General features: G+C 45.3%; 4 protein-coding genes across 4 annotated transcripts; 2 read left to right on the top strand and 2 right to left on the bottom strand.

Moving 5' to 3' along the window:
- Positions 1–2,169: 2,169 nt before the first annotated feature.
- Positions 2,170–3,075, bottom strand: CCR75_004040 (uncharacterized protein; the record flags this gene model as incomplete). Its single annotated transcript, XM_067962130.1, has 1 exon — positions 2,170–3,075. One exon carries the CDS (start codon positions 3,073–3,075, stop codon positions 2,170–2,172), a length of 906 nt encoding a protein of 301 aa, XP_067815055.1.
- Positions 3,076–3,155: 80 nt separating this feature from the next.
- CCR75_004039 (uncharacterized protein) lies at positions 3,156–4,607 on the bottom strand. The gene is made up of 5 exons (XM_067962129.1): positions 4,423–4,607; positions 4,309–4,349; positions 4,115–4,244; positions 3,960–4,042; positions 3,156–3,901 (listed from the first exon to the last, which is right to left on the bottom strand). The coding sequence occupies exons 1-5, from the start codon at positions 4,567–4,569 to the stop codon at positions 3,364–3,366; spliced, it is 939 nt and encodes a 312-aa protein (XP_067815355.1). The 5' UTR covers positions 4,570–4,607; the 3' UTR covers positions 3,156–3,363.
- A 207-nt stretch (positions 4,608–4,814) lies between these two features.
- CCR75_004038 (uncharacterized protein) lies at positions 4,815–7,031 on the top strand (the record flags this gene model as incomplete). The annotated part of the gene is made up of 1 exon (XM_067962128.1): positions 4,815–7,031. The coding sequence occupies one exon, from the start codon at positions 4,815–4,817 to the stop codon at positions 7,029–7,031; it is 2,217 nt and encodes a 738-aa protein (XP_067815414.1).
- A 1,359-nt stretch (positions 7,032–8,390) lies between these two features.
- CCR75_004037 (uncharacterized protein) lies at positions 8,391–10,319 on the top strand (the record flags this gene model as incomplete). The annotated part of the gene is made up of 5 exons (XM_067962127.1): positions 8,391–8,468; positions 8,535–8,696; positions 8,763–8,895; positions 8,957–9,777; positions 9,838–10,319. The coding sequence occupies 5 exons, from the start codon at positions 8,391–8,393 to the stop codon at positions 10,225–10,227; spliced, it is 1,584 nt and encodes a 527-aa protein (XP_067815356.1). The 3' UTR covers positions 10,228–10,319.
- Between the last annotated feature and the right edge of the window lie 4,715 nt (positions 10,320–15,034).

Raw genomic sequence — 15,034 nt, 5'->3', positions numbered from 1 at the left:
TCTCATTCGAAGGCTCATAATCAGCCGCCTGACGGGTATCAGGCGACTGTTCCATCCTCCCCGAGTCGGCCATTTCGTCCGACTCGCACTCATAATCGACCTCTAAAGAGGGGTCGTACTCACGTGGTGAATCACCACGTGCACTCGCAACACCAAGTGTTGTGCGAGTGGAAGACACTACGGTAGACGGAACGTCTACCGCAAGAGATAACAATGCGTCACCCGCGGCTGCACGAACCGCAGCCGAAGGTTCAACACTATCCTCACCCCGCATGAATTGTTCCTTCATGCGATGGAATTTAAAATGATGGATCTGACCAATCAAAATCATTTTAAAAATTAAGTGGTCATTTAGCGACCACTCCACCTAATGACATTCAGAGTGATTGTCGTTTAAGGGAGGGGTGATGTAACGGGGTGTATCGTTACATGAAATTAACAATAAAAGATTGTTAATTAATATTATCCAAAAGGTAGATAATATTTGGAGGAAATTACTTTAAATAGTAATTTCCTGAATTCTTATCCATAAATAGGTATAGACCATTATGTCTATTTATTCCGCAGACTAATCAGCTGTAGAAGTAATCAAAGAGAGTTACGAGATAAGATAGATAAGAATTCATTTACATGTTTAGTATTAGTTTATAGTTAAGACAACATTTACAAAGATAGATTAACAAAGACACTTAACTATATTAATACAGTTTTCATTTTACCCTCTTAAGCTAACTTGCCTTAAGAGAAGTCTTCCTCTATACGTACAGTGTACGTTACTTAACGAGAGGCACCACTCACATCTGAAGCAGTGTGAAGTGGACTTGTACTGAAACAGTACAAGTCGCAGTGCCCTGTTACAACTACTCGCACCACTGTCAAGCAGCCAGCCTTCAGAGCTATGTTCACCCGCAGTGAACGCTTGCTCAAAGCTTTTCTTCTTGTCTGGATTCTTCCAGCAATCTTGTTTCTTGTGTCCATTTCTGCCGCATCAAAACACGTCCCAGTAAACTTGTTTTTTGTTTTTTCCGACCGAAAACTCTTGCTCTTGAAATTTCTTGTAGCTTTCAATGAAATTAAGGATTTAGCCAAAAATCGGGTAAAAATTTATTCGCTCTTCTCCATTCGAGCAATGCCTTTGTATTCACGACGAAGCATCTCCTTGGCTTGGAACAAATCAATGTTCCCCGTGTTCTCGATAATCTTGACGATCTGATCGCATTCATCAGACAAGCTTTCAAGCAGAATCACGAGCCGCTTATCGTGCGCGACCTCGTCACCGATGGCTTGCATTGACATACACAGCTCATCAAACTTAAGAAAGTGATCCATTTACACTTCCTCCCTTCTGCATCTTGAACTCGTGCAATTGTCGACCATCTGCACCCGATTATGAATGCTTCTGCGAAGAAAGAAGCTCTTCAAAATTCCCCACGCTTCCGCAGTTGTCTCTGCATTTCGAACCATGGACTGAAGACTTGGGTTGATCATCGTACACACGTTTGCGAAGGCCTTCTTCACACGGTGCCTTCATCGCGTCGATGTGCTCCAACAGCCCCTTCTTGGCGAGCTTCATTCGCGCGTAAAACTCCCATACGAAGTACTTGTCTTCGTTGAAAACATCGCTCACTCCCACCGTATTTGGGCTCATAACCTGTAGATATATTATAGCAGAGAAGACAACTTGTAGTCAGGAAGTAAATTGGAAATTATATTAGTCTTTAGAAAAGTTACACATGCAACTAGCCACTCCTTTGTAGAAGCACTACAAAGGTCTCACATGAGTCGTTTCTTTCTTTATATAACCGATTGCTGTAGTTTCACTTTCTGTGAACGTTGCAAAACGATTACAATTAAACGTCATCATGTCGTTTGAGCGTTCACAAAATGTCCAACATCAACAAAAAAAGAGCTGACGGATATTGGTTCGTACTGTACTAAATGTAACATAAAACTCCGGTGCTGCGTGCAATCAATTGCTTGACTATACTCTAATGCGTTGTGGCTGTCAAGGTCAAACACGGTGTGATAAAAACAGAGTACGAAACGCTTCTGTAGGCACTTTTCTACTATTGGCCGGCCTTCGAGCATTCGATGATCGCATGTGCAAACAAACGTTTAACGATCTAATGATACTATTATAGGTCGATCTTCTAACTTCGGAATTTTCATTTATATAATCTTGCGATTGCGTGTATCTGCGTTGAAAGCACTAGGGCATTTCTCAGCCAATGGGCACTTCGAGCACAATGGCAGCTTGGCAGTACATATTGCCTGACCAAATCCCACGACGGCAAGGGAAAGCTTTCCCCAGTATTTTTGAGGAACCCAATCTTCCAGCTCTTTTTTCGTGTTTTTAGGAGTCGTAGCTGTTGCCCAGCCAAATCGCTGAGCAAGGCGATGCACGTGTGTGTCGACTACGATTCCGTCAACTTGATTCCACGCTAGTAGCGTAATAACTCGGCCAACCTTAGGCCCGATACCTGGTAATTGCTGTAGCTCGTCTAGCGAGCGGGGAATGTCTCCGTGATGCTGAGAAAGAAGAATCGCAGCCACCTGCTTGAGCTGATGTGCCTTGCGGTGGTAGAATCCGACGGGTTTAAGTGCTTTACTGAGCTTCTTTTCGCTTATTTTTGACACATATGCAATGGTGAGACCATCAACACTATCACCTAAATGATGCAAGCGATACATCGCAGCATAAGTGATGGCATCTTGTGTTTGAGAGCTCAAGAGCGCTGCTACTAGCAGCTGAAATCGCTTGACTTTGGTGCTAGTTACGCGTGGCGCTACACAAGCGTGTGTTCCAAATTTGTCGATGGGCGTCTCCATGCTTTCACGAGCTTTCATGATATCAAGTAGCAAATTAAGCCGTCTGTCTGAAAGCTTCTTCTCCTTTTTATAACAGTGCTCAATTTTGATGAGCTTCGTAGATTCATTCTTAATGTCGCCGCATCTTTCACGTTTCGCATTAGAGCTACAAGCAGCCACCTGTTCTATGCTATTCGACTGATAACTGCTCTTCGGTGAGCTAGCCGGAACAAACACGAAGCGCGTGAACGGATTTTTATCGGACATTATAACAAGCTGAAGGTTGTGCAAGGTTGTTCACACAAGCAATATTCTTAAAATGAATTAAGGTGGCATCACAATCAAGATTTTGGACGAAATGTACGTGATTTCCACGTTAAAATCTTAAATTCTCTGAATTAAACTGATGATTTTTCGACTCAGCATGCCACACCGTGCCCCATTAAACACTGGTTATGGGTGCACGGGTGGGTAATCGGCTTGAAATTTTTAACCAGTGATTGTCAATGGCAACCTCATATATGCTTCAGCTAATAGTATCTAGACCTGTTGTTGCTATTCTCGGTTGAAGGCACGGCTTACATACGCGAGATATATTTGATCGAAGAACTGAGCATCGTCTAGTAGACCAATCAGTGCCTGCTTCAGCTGCTCTTTGCTCACACGGGACGAGGGCTGCTGCTTGTGCGGCTGCGAAGGATTCTGCGAGATCATGCCCATGATAGCTTCTCCGGCAGCAACACCGTCGGCCTTGGAGACTGGAACCATGCCAATCGAATTGCCCAGTGCTGGAGTGTTCTCTTGCTTAGCCGAGCCATTACCACTGCTGCCACTACTGCTGCTGTCGCTACGTTTGTCTTTGGAAGATCGCTGTAAGATCGTTATAGGATTGTTGATAGTCGAACTGCTACGCTTCGAGTCGTCACGCTTGTTTCGAGATCGGCTTCGGTTTCGCGACTGAGACGGTAAACGTTCTTGCTGTTCTTGTTGTGTGAGCTGCTTTTTATTTTGCATCTGAATGGGCATTTGGGCCATCGTAGGTGTACTATTTTCAGTTCGAGTGATATGTGGAGCCTTCAACGATTGAATTAGCCTGCCATATCACATTTATCAGCAGATTACTTGACCATGATTTATGAAGTTTACTATACCGTTGCAGCAGTTGCAAAATTTTGCTACGATCGTCTTCTGGAAAGAACCAGATGCCATAGATCGCGTAGCCAGACGAGTATGCCTAAGCCAAGCCAAGTTTACCGAAAATTTAGCCTAAATATTAACAGTTACCACTATAAAAGCTTTAACGCACCGTATTGAGACTACGCAGAATTAAAAAGCTGTCGATGTTGTCTACCTGAAGATGCTCGTCTAGCGGTAGCGCCATATTTGTTGTGCTTAAACGATTATTAACGAAGATCTGAAAGCGTGGCGTTGACGATCTGCAGCATTCTCATGATCAGCTTCCCACTCTATTGCGTATCGTAGCTATCATCTCGGATGTACCTCTTAACTACGAATAGGCATCCTTCGACATCCTTGCGTTTCTGCAGCAGCAAAGCCGACAGAGGACACCAACGTTAGCATGCCTCCCCCTCTGTTGTACCCATCGCAACGCACCCAGCTCTGCGCGTCCTGATCAAACTCATACATGACAACATGGCTGGCCATGTCCACAATATCCAGAACGTCACCATCTTGGCGTTTAAGCACTTGTAAGTTCATCGCATTTGACTGCGTTCGATCCACGTGGAATCCATCGGCCATCTTCCGTCTCGTTAGCTATCGCACTTTGACTGGTGTTGACAACCTAAGCGCTGATTCCAGCTGCAGTTGCTCGACTATTCACTCAAACACTTTCGAGCAACATTATTCGTAAATTTTTATTTAGGCACGTTATGGGCGCCATGTCGCCGATCCGGCGCACCGGCGCGGCACTACTTTTTTGCATCGCTAAGTTTGTTCGGTCTGCACATGAAAGCATCTTGCCAAGCTTTATATCTTGCTTCTTTATGCGAAGCAAAAGTGTATGGGGATTCCTAACAGCTGGACCACGACGCGCAGGACGCCAATCCCATGCGGCGCTTGAATTGCTTGAGAAGTTCCGTCATGGTCCCGAGACGCACAGCGAGTGGAATCTGCTGCTTTGGCGCGCGACGTTTCCTCTTGTATCTCTCGTGTTGCTTACGTTGCTCTGCATTGCAGGCCAGTTTGGTCATGCCGCGTATTCGCTAGTCGTAAACCCCGTGTGGTACTTGTGCAACTTTGCACTCGTAACGACGCCATTTCTCTTGGTATTCCGGTTTTCAAGTTTGGACGAGAATGAAGCAACAGATCCACAAGCTAATATATGGTACGTATTGGCGGCTATTAGCGCTGCGATTAGCCTTATCGAGTGGTGCTTAAGCATGCCAGCCAGCAAATACTCGTGGATTGTGGGCAATACGTTATTTGGTATCGTATCACTTGTTGCCGTTCCTTTGTACTTTAGCACGCAGCACAGAACGTCGAGGTCGCAGTACGAAGCTCTGGTAATGCAAGAAAATGAGCAAGATTTTATGCAAAATGTGGCTGAAGAGCGTAAAAACGTGTTTGAAGAGAGCTGGAGATCCCGACACGAGCTAAATGAAACCGTTACAATGACGAGGCTGCTCTATGGCTGCGGCTTTTGTGCGCTTGTGCTGTGGCTCGTCATGTTCATGTCATACAGTTCAGCACAAGAAGGTGGTGCAGCCACAAGCACGTGGTTTCCACTCTATTTGCTATCGCCATTTCTGTGTATTGTGCTGTTCTATTCTCGGGGATCGAAGCTGCGTTTTAGCTACGAACATGCTGTGGCGTACAGCACGTTGGTGGTACACATTCCGCTATTTCTTGGTCACTTGTGTGTGCGACTATTCGCTATGGCTGAAGACCCAGCAACATCTTCCCCAACAACGAGAGAATCGTGGCTGAAGCTCGCAATCTCGGTGATTTATCTACTTATGATGCAAAGCTATTTTTTTGTTATTACGCATATGGTCCATAGTATGTCGGAACCATTTGCCCACCCGTCGCTGCTGTATGTAGGACAGCTCTACTATTATGTCTACTGGTACATTTTGGTTGGTACTGACACGCCCATTGATGCGCTGTATTGGGCAATGCTGCTCCTGAATAATATCCACATTGCTTTTCTAAACACGGGCATTTACACGGATTTTAAGCGTGTGTCGTCTGTGTGGCTAGAAACGCCACTACATGTCGACGTTTGTACGTCCATGTCCGTTTGCTTGCGCACGACTTTGTCAGCGGTCGATGGGTCAAGGTGCCTATGGCACAGACGATTGCATGACCGACAGAGTCTACTGAGACTAAATTGTGGTGTTGTCGGTGCGGCAGCAATGGAGTCTCAATCGGAATTTTTAGAAGGTGCCGACAGCGAGAGCGAACACAGCTACAGCGACAGCTCAAATGAATTTCTTGTGACGCAAATTGCTGACGCAAAGGACCCGATAGTGGACTTATCCCAATTGCCATCCTGGCGAGATAGCGGCAGCCGGAATCGGGATCGAGTTCGAGGGATGAAATGTATCCGCAGAGTTGCTGAAACCTCAACAAACAATCCTTTACCACCTCAAAAGACCAATTCTAGAAAGCCGTTGTGCTTTAGCAAGAAATGTACACCAGCGCATACAAATTATACGAAACGTAATCAATCGTCTCGGTCCAGTATCGCGGGAGTGAGCTCAGCATTATCTACAGCTCATTTTGATGCAAGAATCGCTACAAGTGACGCGCTTAAACCTCTGTACTATCTGATGAAGCTTGCTGAGCAAGACAATATGGCCGATACAACGGCACTAATACTCGTTCCATCTCTTTTGACGCTGCTGGCGGTGTTTGAGAAGCCAGGAAGTGCTTTTGTCGTATTGCAAGACCAGACGAACTTATGGCTTCGGTGTGTGTGTATGTTTATCGGTCGGCTCGGCGGTGCTTTTCTCGCTCGCGAAATTTTCACTTGCAAACTGCGATCACGGCTGCGTATGTCAAACGAGGACGTGAGCGAAACAGCGCAGTCGACTCCTGTTAATGGCTCCATTGATGGCATGCCAGCAAGGCTTTGGATACAGCATCTCATGCTGCAAGATTTTCACGCACATTTTTGGTACTTGACGGCTGTGACGATTGTCGTCACGTTTGGTTGCTTTGCCCGGATTGAGTTGCCACTAAGGTTTGCTCTGCTCTGAAATAAGACCAGCATTTATTTTTTTCTAAACAAGAAAGAAAAGAGGTGCCGAATAATGATTATTCCGTCTCAATTTGGTTGCTGAGGGGAAGAATCGACCCTCGAAACGAAGTGGTAGTGACCGTATATTTGGGATGGGAACACTGACGAGCCTTTATTGTACATTTGAGGATCGATCCGAACAGGTTGAATGCAGTTTTTCTGTTCCTGTGACCGTAATTAATGCAAGTATGACCCAGCCATTCTTGATCATTAGCAGTGCAAAAATCGAGGGAGATGTTATTGCCGGTCAAACTATTGGGGCCACTAATTACCAGAGCAGGCTACTCTATGGTACTTAATTTCACAAAATTGGCAACACCCTGACATTCGTAAATTTGCGTGTGCACTTCAGGGAACATAATTTCAATTCAGTCTATATCTTGCCTGCATTGCCATTTTGCTGTCCTGATCATGGTTGGCCGCTTGACAGTGTGATAAATTCTCGCCGTTAAAGCGTGAAAAAATATGAAAAATGGCATGATAATAGCTTGTGCTTTTCTAAAAATTTTGGATGCAGTAAAGCTTAACCTGGTAAACCTGGATGTTTAGAATTTATGCTTCACGCATGATGCGAGGTGCCACACATAGTGCAATGTTTTGCGAACGGCGGTTCTTACAAAGGATAATGTGGTGGAGAGAGTGGCCATAGATGATACCAGTTTATCTGCTGAACAAGCTTCTCGTACAATAATAAATCTGTCAATTTCAAAATTTAGAAATTACTAAAAATAGCCAAACATTTTTATGTATCGCAGGCCATTTAATTAAGATTCCCATGCCTCGTCACAATAATAAATATTGGGAACCAATTTGACAAATTGCCAAGGAGCGTGATACTCCATTCGATATATCATTGGATGTTCGTTCTCCCTTAGACCTTTATCAGCGTCAGTTCCGTCATGTGATAAGTATACTCAAGAAATTTCATCGCTTGAATCACGCATATCTAGATCGCATTTGTGCATGTCAATGTGTCAAATTACATTCTATTGTTTTGGCGGCGTTTCAGGACTAACTTTTAAGGTTTAATGATCATCATAGCGCGACTTTTAGGCGCATCGATTCCATTGCTGAGCGCGCGAGAGGCTCGAAGCACCTCAAATAGCAAACTCAATCTAAAAAATGCCCTAAGATTTTATTTTCGATTCGTTAAAAGTGCTTCGAGTACCTTTTGACGTGCGTGCTCAAATATCCCTAACCCTGCCCAATGATCCGCTGAATCTCACTGCTCATATGCCCTACGGACGCCAAGCTTATTTTTTTTTTAATAAAAGTAACATGTCACTTTACAATTTACCGCTAAACTTGTAGGCTACTCATGAACCGCGCATTGGAGACCATTTTCCCATGCTATTCCCGTCATACCATGACTAACAACTATTATGACTATGGAGAGGTAAAGCGCATCTTAAAAATCATGAATATTCAGGCTACGAAATAATCACCTTTTCACTGTAAGCAGGGCTCCAATAAGTCAAATTTCGTATTTCTCATAACGTACAAAGGACCCAAGCCGATCGAAGACGGCCGCGTGATCCTTTTCTTTTCCCCACAACCAGAGCCGGAGCCGCGCTTCGAAGTCTACGACCTCGAACCTCCTTCTCCAATCTTTGCCAAAGACGTTGTATGGATACCTCTAATTTCACCATTTATACATTTCAAAACTTATCGTTATCTTTTAAAATTGTAGAAGAATGTGCAACCTGGCGACGTGATCGAATTTGAAAGTACAGAGTATTCGGTACCTGAGGCTTTGTGCTTTGTCCCTCCGAGCCTTGGTGCGTTTTCGAATGAACTCATTGTTCAAGTATTGATCCATCACGGTAAGGGAGGATTCCATATTGCAATACAACAATAGATGGTCACGATTTGATCTGTGAGTAGATGTAAACGACCCAGATGCAAATACGAGAATCGGCAATACGTATAGCAAGCCGGTGATAGTGCGATTTGACGATGATAAAGCTGCGAATGTTGTTACAATTGTGGTCGACCAAGTCGTTGAGGAGACAATGGACTTGACGGCAAACGAGTGGGTGGAGCACATCTCAATGAAGAGCAATCTCTTGAGTAAATATCACAACCAAGACGTCTTTATGATGGCGTCCATTGTACTACCAAAACAGTACGAAACAATAAAACAAGCGCAACTTTTGCCGACGGTGTACTATATTGAGGGATTCACTGGCACCGAAATGTATGCAAAACGTGCTCTGAGCTTTTTGTCGTCGGAGATGGGAAGCAAGTGGAAGGCTGGCCGGTGGCCGATGCCAATGCTACGCGTTACGCTCGGATCACGGTCAAAATTTGGTCACACTTCATTCGCTGATACGGATGCAAACGGACCTTGGGGTACAGCATTGGTGACCGAGTTTATTCCGTACATAGAAAGTCTGTACCCCGCCACACCATCGGCGGCTGGTCGTTTTCTGCATGGTCACTCCTCTGGCGCTTGGGCGACTCTATGGTTGCAGCTACAGTTCCCGGATTTTTTTGGCGGCTCCTGGAGTTCTGCTCCTGATCCTGTTGATTTTTCACGGTTTCAAGTTTTGAACATCTACGAGGCTCAGAATGCATACTGGGATGTCAGTGGGCACCCATACCCAACGAGTCGAAAGAATGGGGTCATAACATGCAGCAATCGAGATGAAAATCTGGTGGAACGGGTGTTGGGGCGTGGTAATGGCGGACAGTGGGATACCTTCGTAAGTATTCCAGTACAAAAGCCTTTCTTTTTATGATTATTAACACTAGCGGTGGTGCAGTTTGCAGTCTTTGGTCCTCGTGGATCTGACGGAATGCCGATTCCGCTATTTGACAAGCTGTCTGGCGACATTAATCGCGATGTTGCCAATTACTGGGAGCGCTTTGACATTTGCAAACTCCTTGAAAAACAACCCAAGCTACTAACTACAAAGCTACGGGGCAAAATTCATGTAATTTGCGGGGTTGAGGACACGTACTACCTTGACTTTGCGTGCCGGTCACTGCAAGAAATTGTTGGAAGCAGCAACGAGAATGCTCAAGATGGATCGGCTGTACCGAATTACGTGGCAATGATTCCTGGAGATCACACCAGCATTCGTTCTCGCGCCCACTATGTCCAAGTCTACTCGGAGATTGCTGCTGTTTTTCAGTCAAACAAAGACGTTTAATACAAGGGAGCTTGGTACAGAGGTTTTGCACAAATTTACAGAATTAAAGGATACGATAAACTTAGCCATCAACACGAAATTTTTTAATATTATTTTAGACTTGCAGCTCTCGTTACGGCAGCAAAGCATTTGTCTGATCAACAATAGCTAATGTTACGGGACATCCTGTTGACTTTCAAGGCAAAACATTTGTATTTCTTCGACTTCGGTGGAGGGTAGAAACTACTTTACAAGTCGCACAGCAGAAACACGAAAAAGTGCGTGACACAAGTTCAGCTTGAGCTAGTTACATTCAACTAACTATTTTTTAGCCCGTTGCTACTATTGCCGGTATGAAAACTAATTTTCGAAAAAGTAATATCCTTTGGTTAGCTCGTTGCATTAATTTTATTACCTATAAAAGGAACTATCGCCTGTAATGGGGGGCACACATCGGTTGTGATATAAATCTGGCGGTCAAAATCTATTTTCAATTAGCTTAGGTAAGGTTTTCGATTTAAATAATTAAACAAAGTGCAGTTCCCTTTTGATCTTAAAAGCGTCAAGTGCCTTCCTAAGGCTTGCGCATTGATCTGTAAGAGATAGAAGCCTTTCTAAGGTATATCCTCTTGGGCTTTAGTTGCCACTTGGTTCTACGAACCCCTGAATCCCTTAAACTAGGATTCCTTAAGCTTTTATAGCTTGTACGACTCCTTGAGTTGTTAAAGCCATTAGTTCAATAGAACTAAGTGACTCTCTGAGTCTGAAAGTCTTTCTCTGACTGTAGGAGCGAGGTAGCTCCGCTACACCTGATAGCACTCGTTGTCAATCTACGCCTGAGCCTTTACAAGACTAAACCCTCACGAAAATGGAAGAGATTCCAGAACTGTCAGAAGCGCAACGCGCAGCTTATGACAAGCTTAAAACATTATTTGGACTTGAACACGTGGAATTCATTATCCCCAGGTACCTGAGGTCCTGCATGTAAGGTTTGAAGCCTTCATGCGGTACGAAGCCTCCCTGATCGTTCTGGTACAGGACCATTTAGCGGCATCTATGCCAACCCGGTAGATCTCTGTACCTGACTCAGAGCCAAGGGCTCGCCCTATAACTGTAAATGTGAAGACATTTGAGGGAAAAGAGGGAGAAAATCTCCCTTTTTGGATTAAGCAGATGGAAATGTCCATTGATTCCGCCTTGTTCTTAACAGAACGGCAAAAGGTGGCTATGGCCATTTCCAAACTTGAAGGTAGAGCCATGGAGTGGGCACTATCGTGCAGCACGTCCATAAACGACGCTTTTTCTTCATGGGATTCGCTGAAACAGCAAATGACCAGCATGTTTGCACCGCCTGACTAGGCTTTTCGCATGCGAGCACGGCTCCTAGCGACTCGACGCAGGGTAAAAGAACCCTAGGGGACTTTGTCCAGGAGTTGAGAACTCTCATTGCATCTTTGCATCAAGACCCGGTGCAAGAAGCAATTGTAGTTACCATCTTTATGGAGGGTCTCAATGAGGGCGTTGCACGGATGGAATTGTTCCGATTTCGTCCGGCTACGTTCGAAGAGGCAGTTGCCATAGCGTACGCGCCGAGTTTGACTTTGAGTCTGCTCGCGTTAGCCCGCCTGTCTACAGAACAAGCTCTTCGAGCACATGGGTTCCGTCTAATAGAGCGGAACCTATTGATTAAAGCCTCGTTGAGGAAGGAGAAGAAGCTCTTCAAGCTGTGGAACAGCATAAGACCATCCGTAGATGTTATATGTGCGGAAGCACGAAACATTTACGCCCTGCCTGCCCTCTTCGAAATTCGCGTAAAGCTCGAGACAGCTTCAACTCCGACGTATACCAGAGATCTGGTACGGTGCGGGAAAATGTCGATACCCAGTAGGTGCGGGGCGCCCTACTGGAGAAGACCTAGGTTCTGTTGAACCTCAAGGAGGTGAGAGTAAACAGGACCTAGCCTTAATTAGCTCAGTGCTCAATGGCACGGGGCGAGAGTACAAGCCTGGCTTGCTAGTCGCTCAAGCGACTGTGAAGGGCTTTGATAAGCCGTTGTCAATTTTAGTTGACTCAGGAGCGTCTTGCAATTATGCTTGACGCCTTTCCCTTGAAGGAAGTCAACAATACGTTGAGGCGCTTAAAGCGCATGAAGGTGATACAATCACTGTTCGCTTAGCGAACTGGGACTCGTGTCACTGTTCCCAAAGTTCCATTGAACTTAGGTATAAAGTTTCTGAACTTTGACAGTATGGAGCGCTGTCTCGTCCTTGATTTCGATTCGAGATATGATATCATCCTTGGTATGGCCTGGTTAGAAACCATGAGCCATGGATCGATTGGAGGTCTAAGACCTTAGGCGCCACGCGCAATGTTCCTAGCAAAGTTTTGGAGAGTCATGAACCCACCTTTGCTAGGCAACAAAAGCGCTATTGGCGCGGATCATTGAATTAGTTTGTCAGTGTTTTGGACATTGGCATGTCTGAGATAATAAACTCTAATGTTAAAGCATTAATTTTGAGCCCGACTCAGCAGAAATAAGTGGAACGGCACGTACTTCGTCAAATGACGCTCTTTATTATAACGATTCACTAAATGCTGAAAGCATTGTTGGCCAAAGGCCGAATCATCAAGAGTGCAATATCCCTGAGATACGTGGAGTGGCACGTTTATGTCGGTCAAACCATTTAATGCACGTGATGCGACACGTAAACGGTCGCTGGACAGCCCCGATTCTGGCACTGCCGAATACAAATTGGCCTTTCAGTGTCGTATGTGACGCATCAGCTTTCGTTATTGGCAGTGCTCTGTTACAAACAGATGTTGATGGGCGTGAACGTGTTATTGCGTTCGAGTCTAGTCAGTTTAAAGCTGCGGAAACGAATTACCCAGTTCATGACAAGAAGTTACTTGCAATGAAGTGTGCTCTCGTCAAATTCAGAGCTCATATGCTTGGCTCTAATCCGTTTGTGATATATACAGATCACGCATCAAAACGCACGGCGACTAAGTCACCCCATCTCTCACAGAGAATGGCCCGATGGCTATCCTTTTTCGCGGAATACAACTTCGAGGTGAAGTATAAGCCCGGAAAGAAGAATGCTTTGGCCGATGCGTTATCACGCAGGCCGTTTTATGAGCTTTTTCATTTAAGACTATCTCGTCGCCTATTCCTGAATTAATCCGTTCGGCTTACGCCAAGGATAAACAGTGTGTAGCTCTGCTACGAACTTAAAAGAATTCTGATTCAAGTATTAAATGGCTGGCACTTTTGCGTGCAAGTTTGCTTCGATTTTCTATCGGTAACGACCTGTTGCTTTATTGCACAGACACCGCGGACCCTCAGCTTGTCGTTGTTTCTCATGATGAGGATTTGAAGTACAGAATCCTCTATGAGGCATACGATACTGTTCTTGGAGGTCATCTCGGTAGAGAAAAGACCAAACGGCTCTATAAGCCAGAGTTATTGGTGGCCCAAACTACATAAATGGGTCAGCACATATGTTCGCACATGCGAAACGTGCTAACGGGTAAACCCTCGGCATATGCTGCTGCGCCACTGGCGAGTCTTCCCGTCCCCATAGGTTGCTGGGAGTCCATTAGTATGGATTTTGGTTTTGGGCTACCGAAAGATACAGCCAGTAACTCCGGTATAGTGGTCTTTGTTGACCGTTTGAGCAAAATGGCTCACTTAGCGGCCGTGCCGGATTCCATTGATGGAGAGGGTACAGCTAAGCTGTTTATTGATCGCGTGTTTCGACAACATGATTTGCCAGTGGCAATTGTCTCTGATCGGGATCCCCGTTTCACGGGCAAATTCTGGAAATCAATTTTCCGAGTGATTGGCATCAGATTGGATAACTCCACTGTGGACCATCCGCAGACCGATGGTCAAACTGAACGTGTCAATCGCGTCATTGAAGACGTTTTACGCAGCGTGTGTGCCCAGACACCAAGCGCTGGAGCTTAATGCTCCTAGTAGTGGAGTATGCGTTAAATAACATTGTTCATGCCTCTACGGGCTATACTCTGTTCTATGTAAACGGTCTTACCCACCCGCGCGTTCCATAAACGATACCCCTGCGTGGTTCAGGGCTTGGTGGGGGAGAATTGGCCGATAGGCTTGTTGATATCAACCCTGTTACCGTTCGGAAACAAGTAAGGGAGTTTCTCACAACGCGATTAGTGTTTTAAGACATGTAAGGGATACAATGGCTGATAGCCAAGACAAACAATAAGAACAAGCAGATGCCAAAGGCAGAAGCTGTATTAATTCTTATATGGTCGGAGACCTAGTTTTACTAAACGCTAAAAACCTACCTACCAACTTGGTTTCCGCGGTCTTCAAGACCAAATTGCGCCCGCGCTTTATTGGACCATTTACGGTCCTGACCAAGAGGGGCCTAGCTTATACGCTAAACCTTCCCAGCAAGCTGCGTACACACCCAGTGTTTTAAGTTGGCTTCTTAAAGCCATATCGGGACCCTTTCCACGTGGACTTGAAGGCGCTTGCGCCGAGACAGGCGGTAGTGCCGCAGATTGTTGCATCCTCACCCGGATTTCCAACTGGCCCTCTAAACAAGGCTGCTGACGCTTTAGCGTCGAAAGACGGTCCCAAACCGCCTCAAAAGAGCTCCAAACCCGAGAAAGGACCACGAAGAAGTTGTACCTCGTGTCGTAGAGTATCAAATGCTTCCGCCGAAATTTCGGCCCTCTCCCGCGCTGTTTTATGCGCGGGGGAACCTTCAGTTTCATGAGGAGAAACTTTTAAAGCGACGTCGTCGTAAGGGTCAATACCAGTATCTGGTGAAGTGGCTTGATTACTGCTCTT

The sequence above is a fragment of the Bremia lactucae genome, linkage group LG1 (genome assembly GCF_004359215.1).
Source record: "Bremia lactucae strain SF5 linkage group LG1, whole genome shotgun sequence".
Classification (NCBI taxonomy): Eukaryota; Oomycota; class Peronosporomycetes; order Peronosporales; family Peronosporaceae; genus Bremia; species Bremia lactucae.
Note: the sequence above shows the minus strand (reverse complement) of the source record. Positions and strands in the feature narration are given on the sequence as shown.

Excerpts from the sequence above, each read along its gene's own strand:
- CCR75_004039 (XM_067962129.1), bottom strand. The coding sequence starts at position 4,569 with ATGGCCGATGGATTCCACGTGGATCGAACGCAGTCAAATGCGATGAAC. Across the intron at positions 4,350-4,422 it reads ATCAGGACGCGCAGAGCTGG|AAACGCAAGGATGTCGAAGG; the intron begins GTGCGTTGCGAT and ends TTGCTGCTGCAG. Across the intron at positions 4,043-4,114 it reads TTCTGCGTAGTCTCAATACG|GCATACTCGTCTGGCTACGC; the intron begins GTGCGTTAAAGC and ends GGCTTGGCTTAG.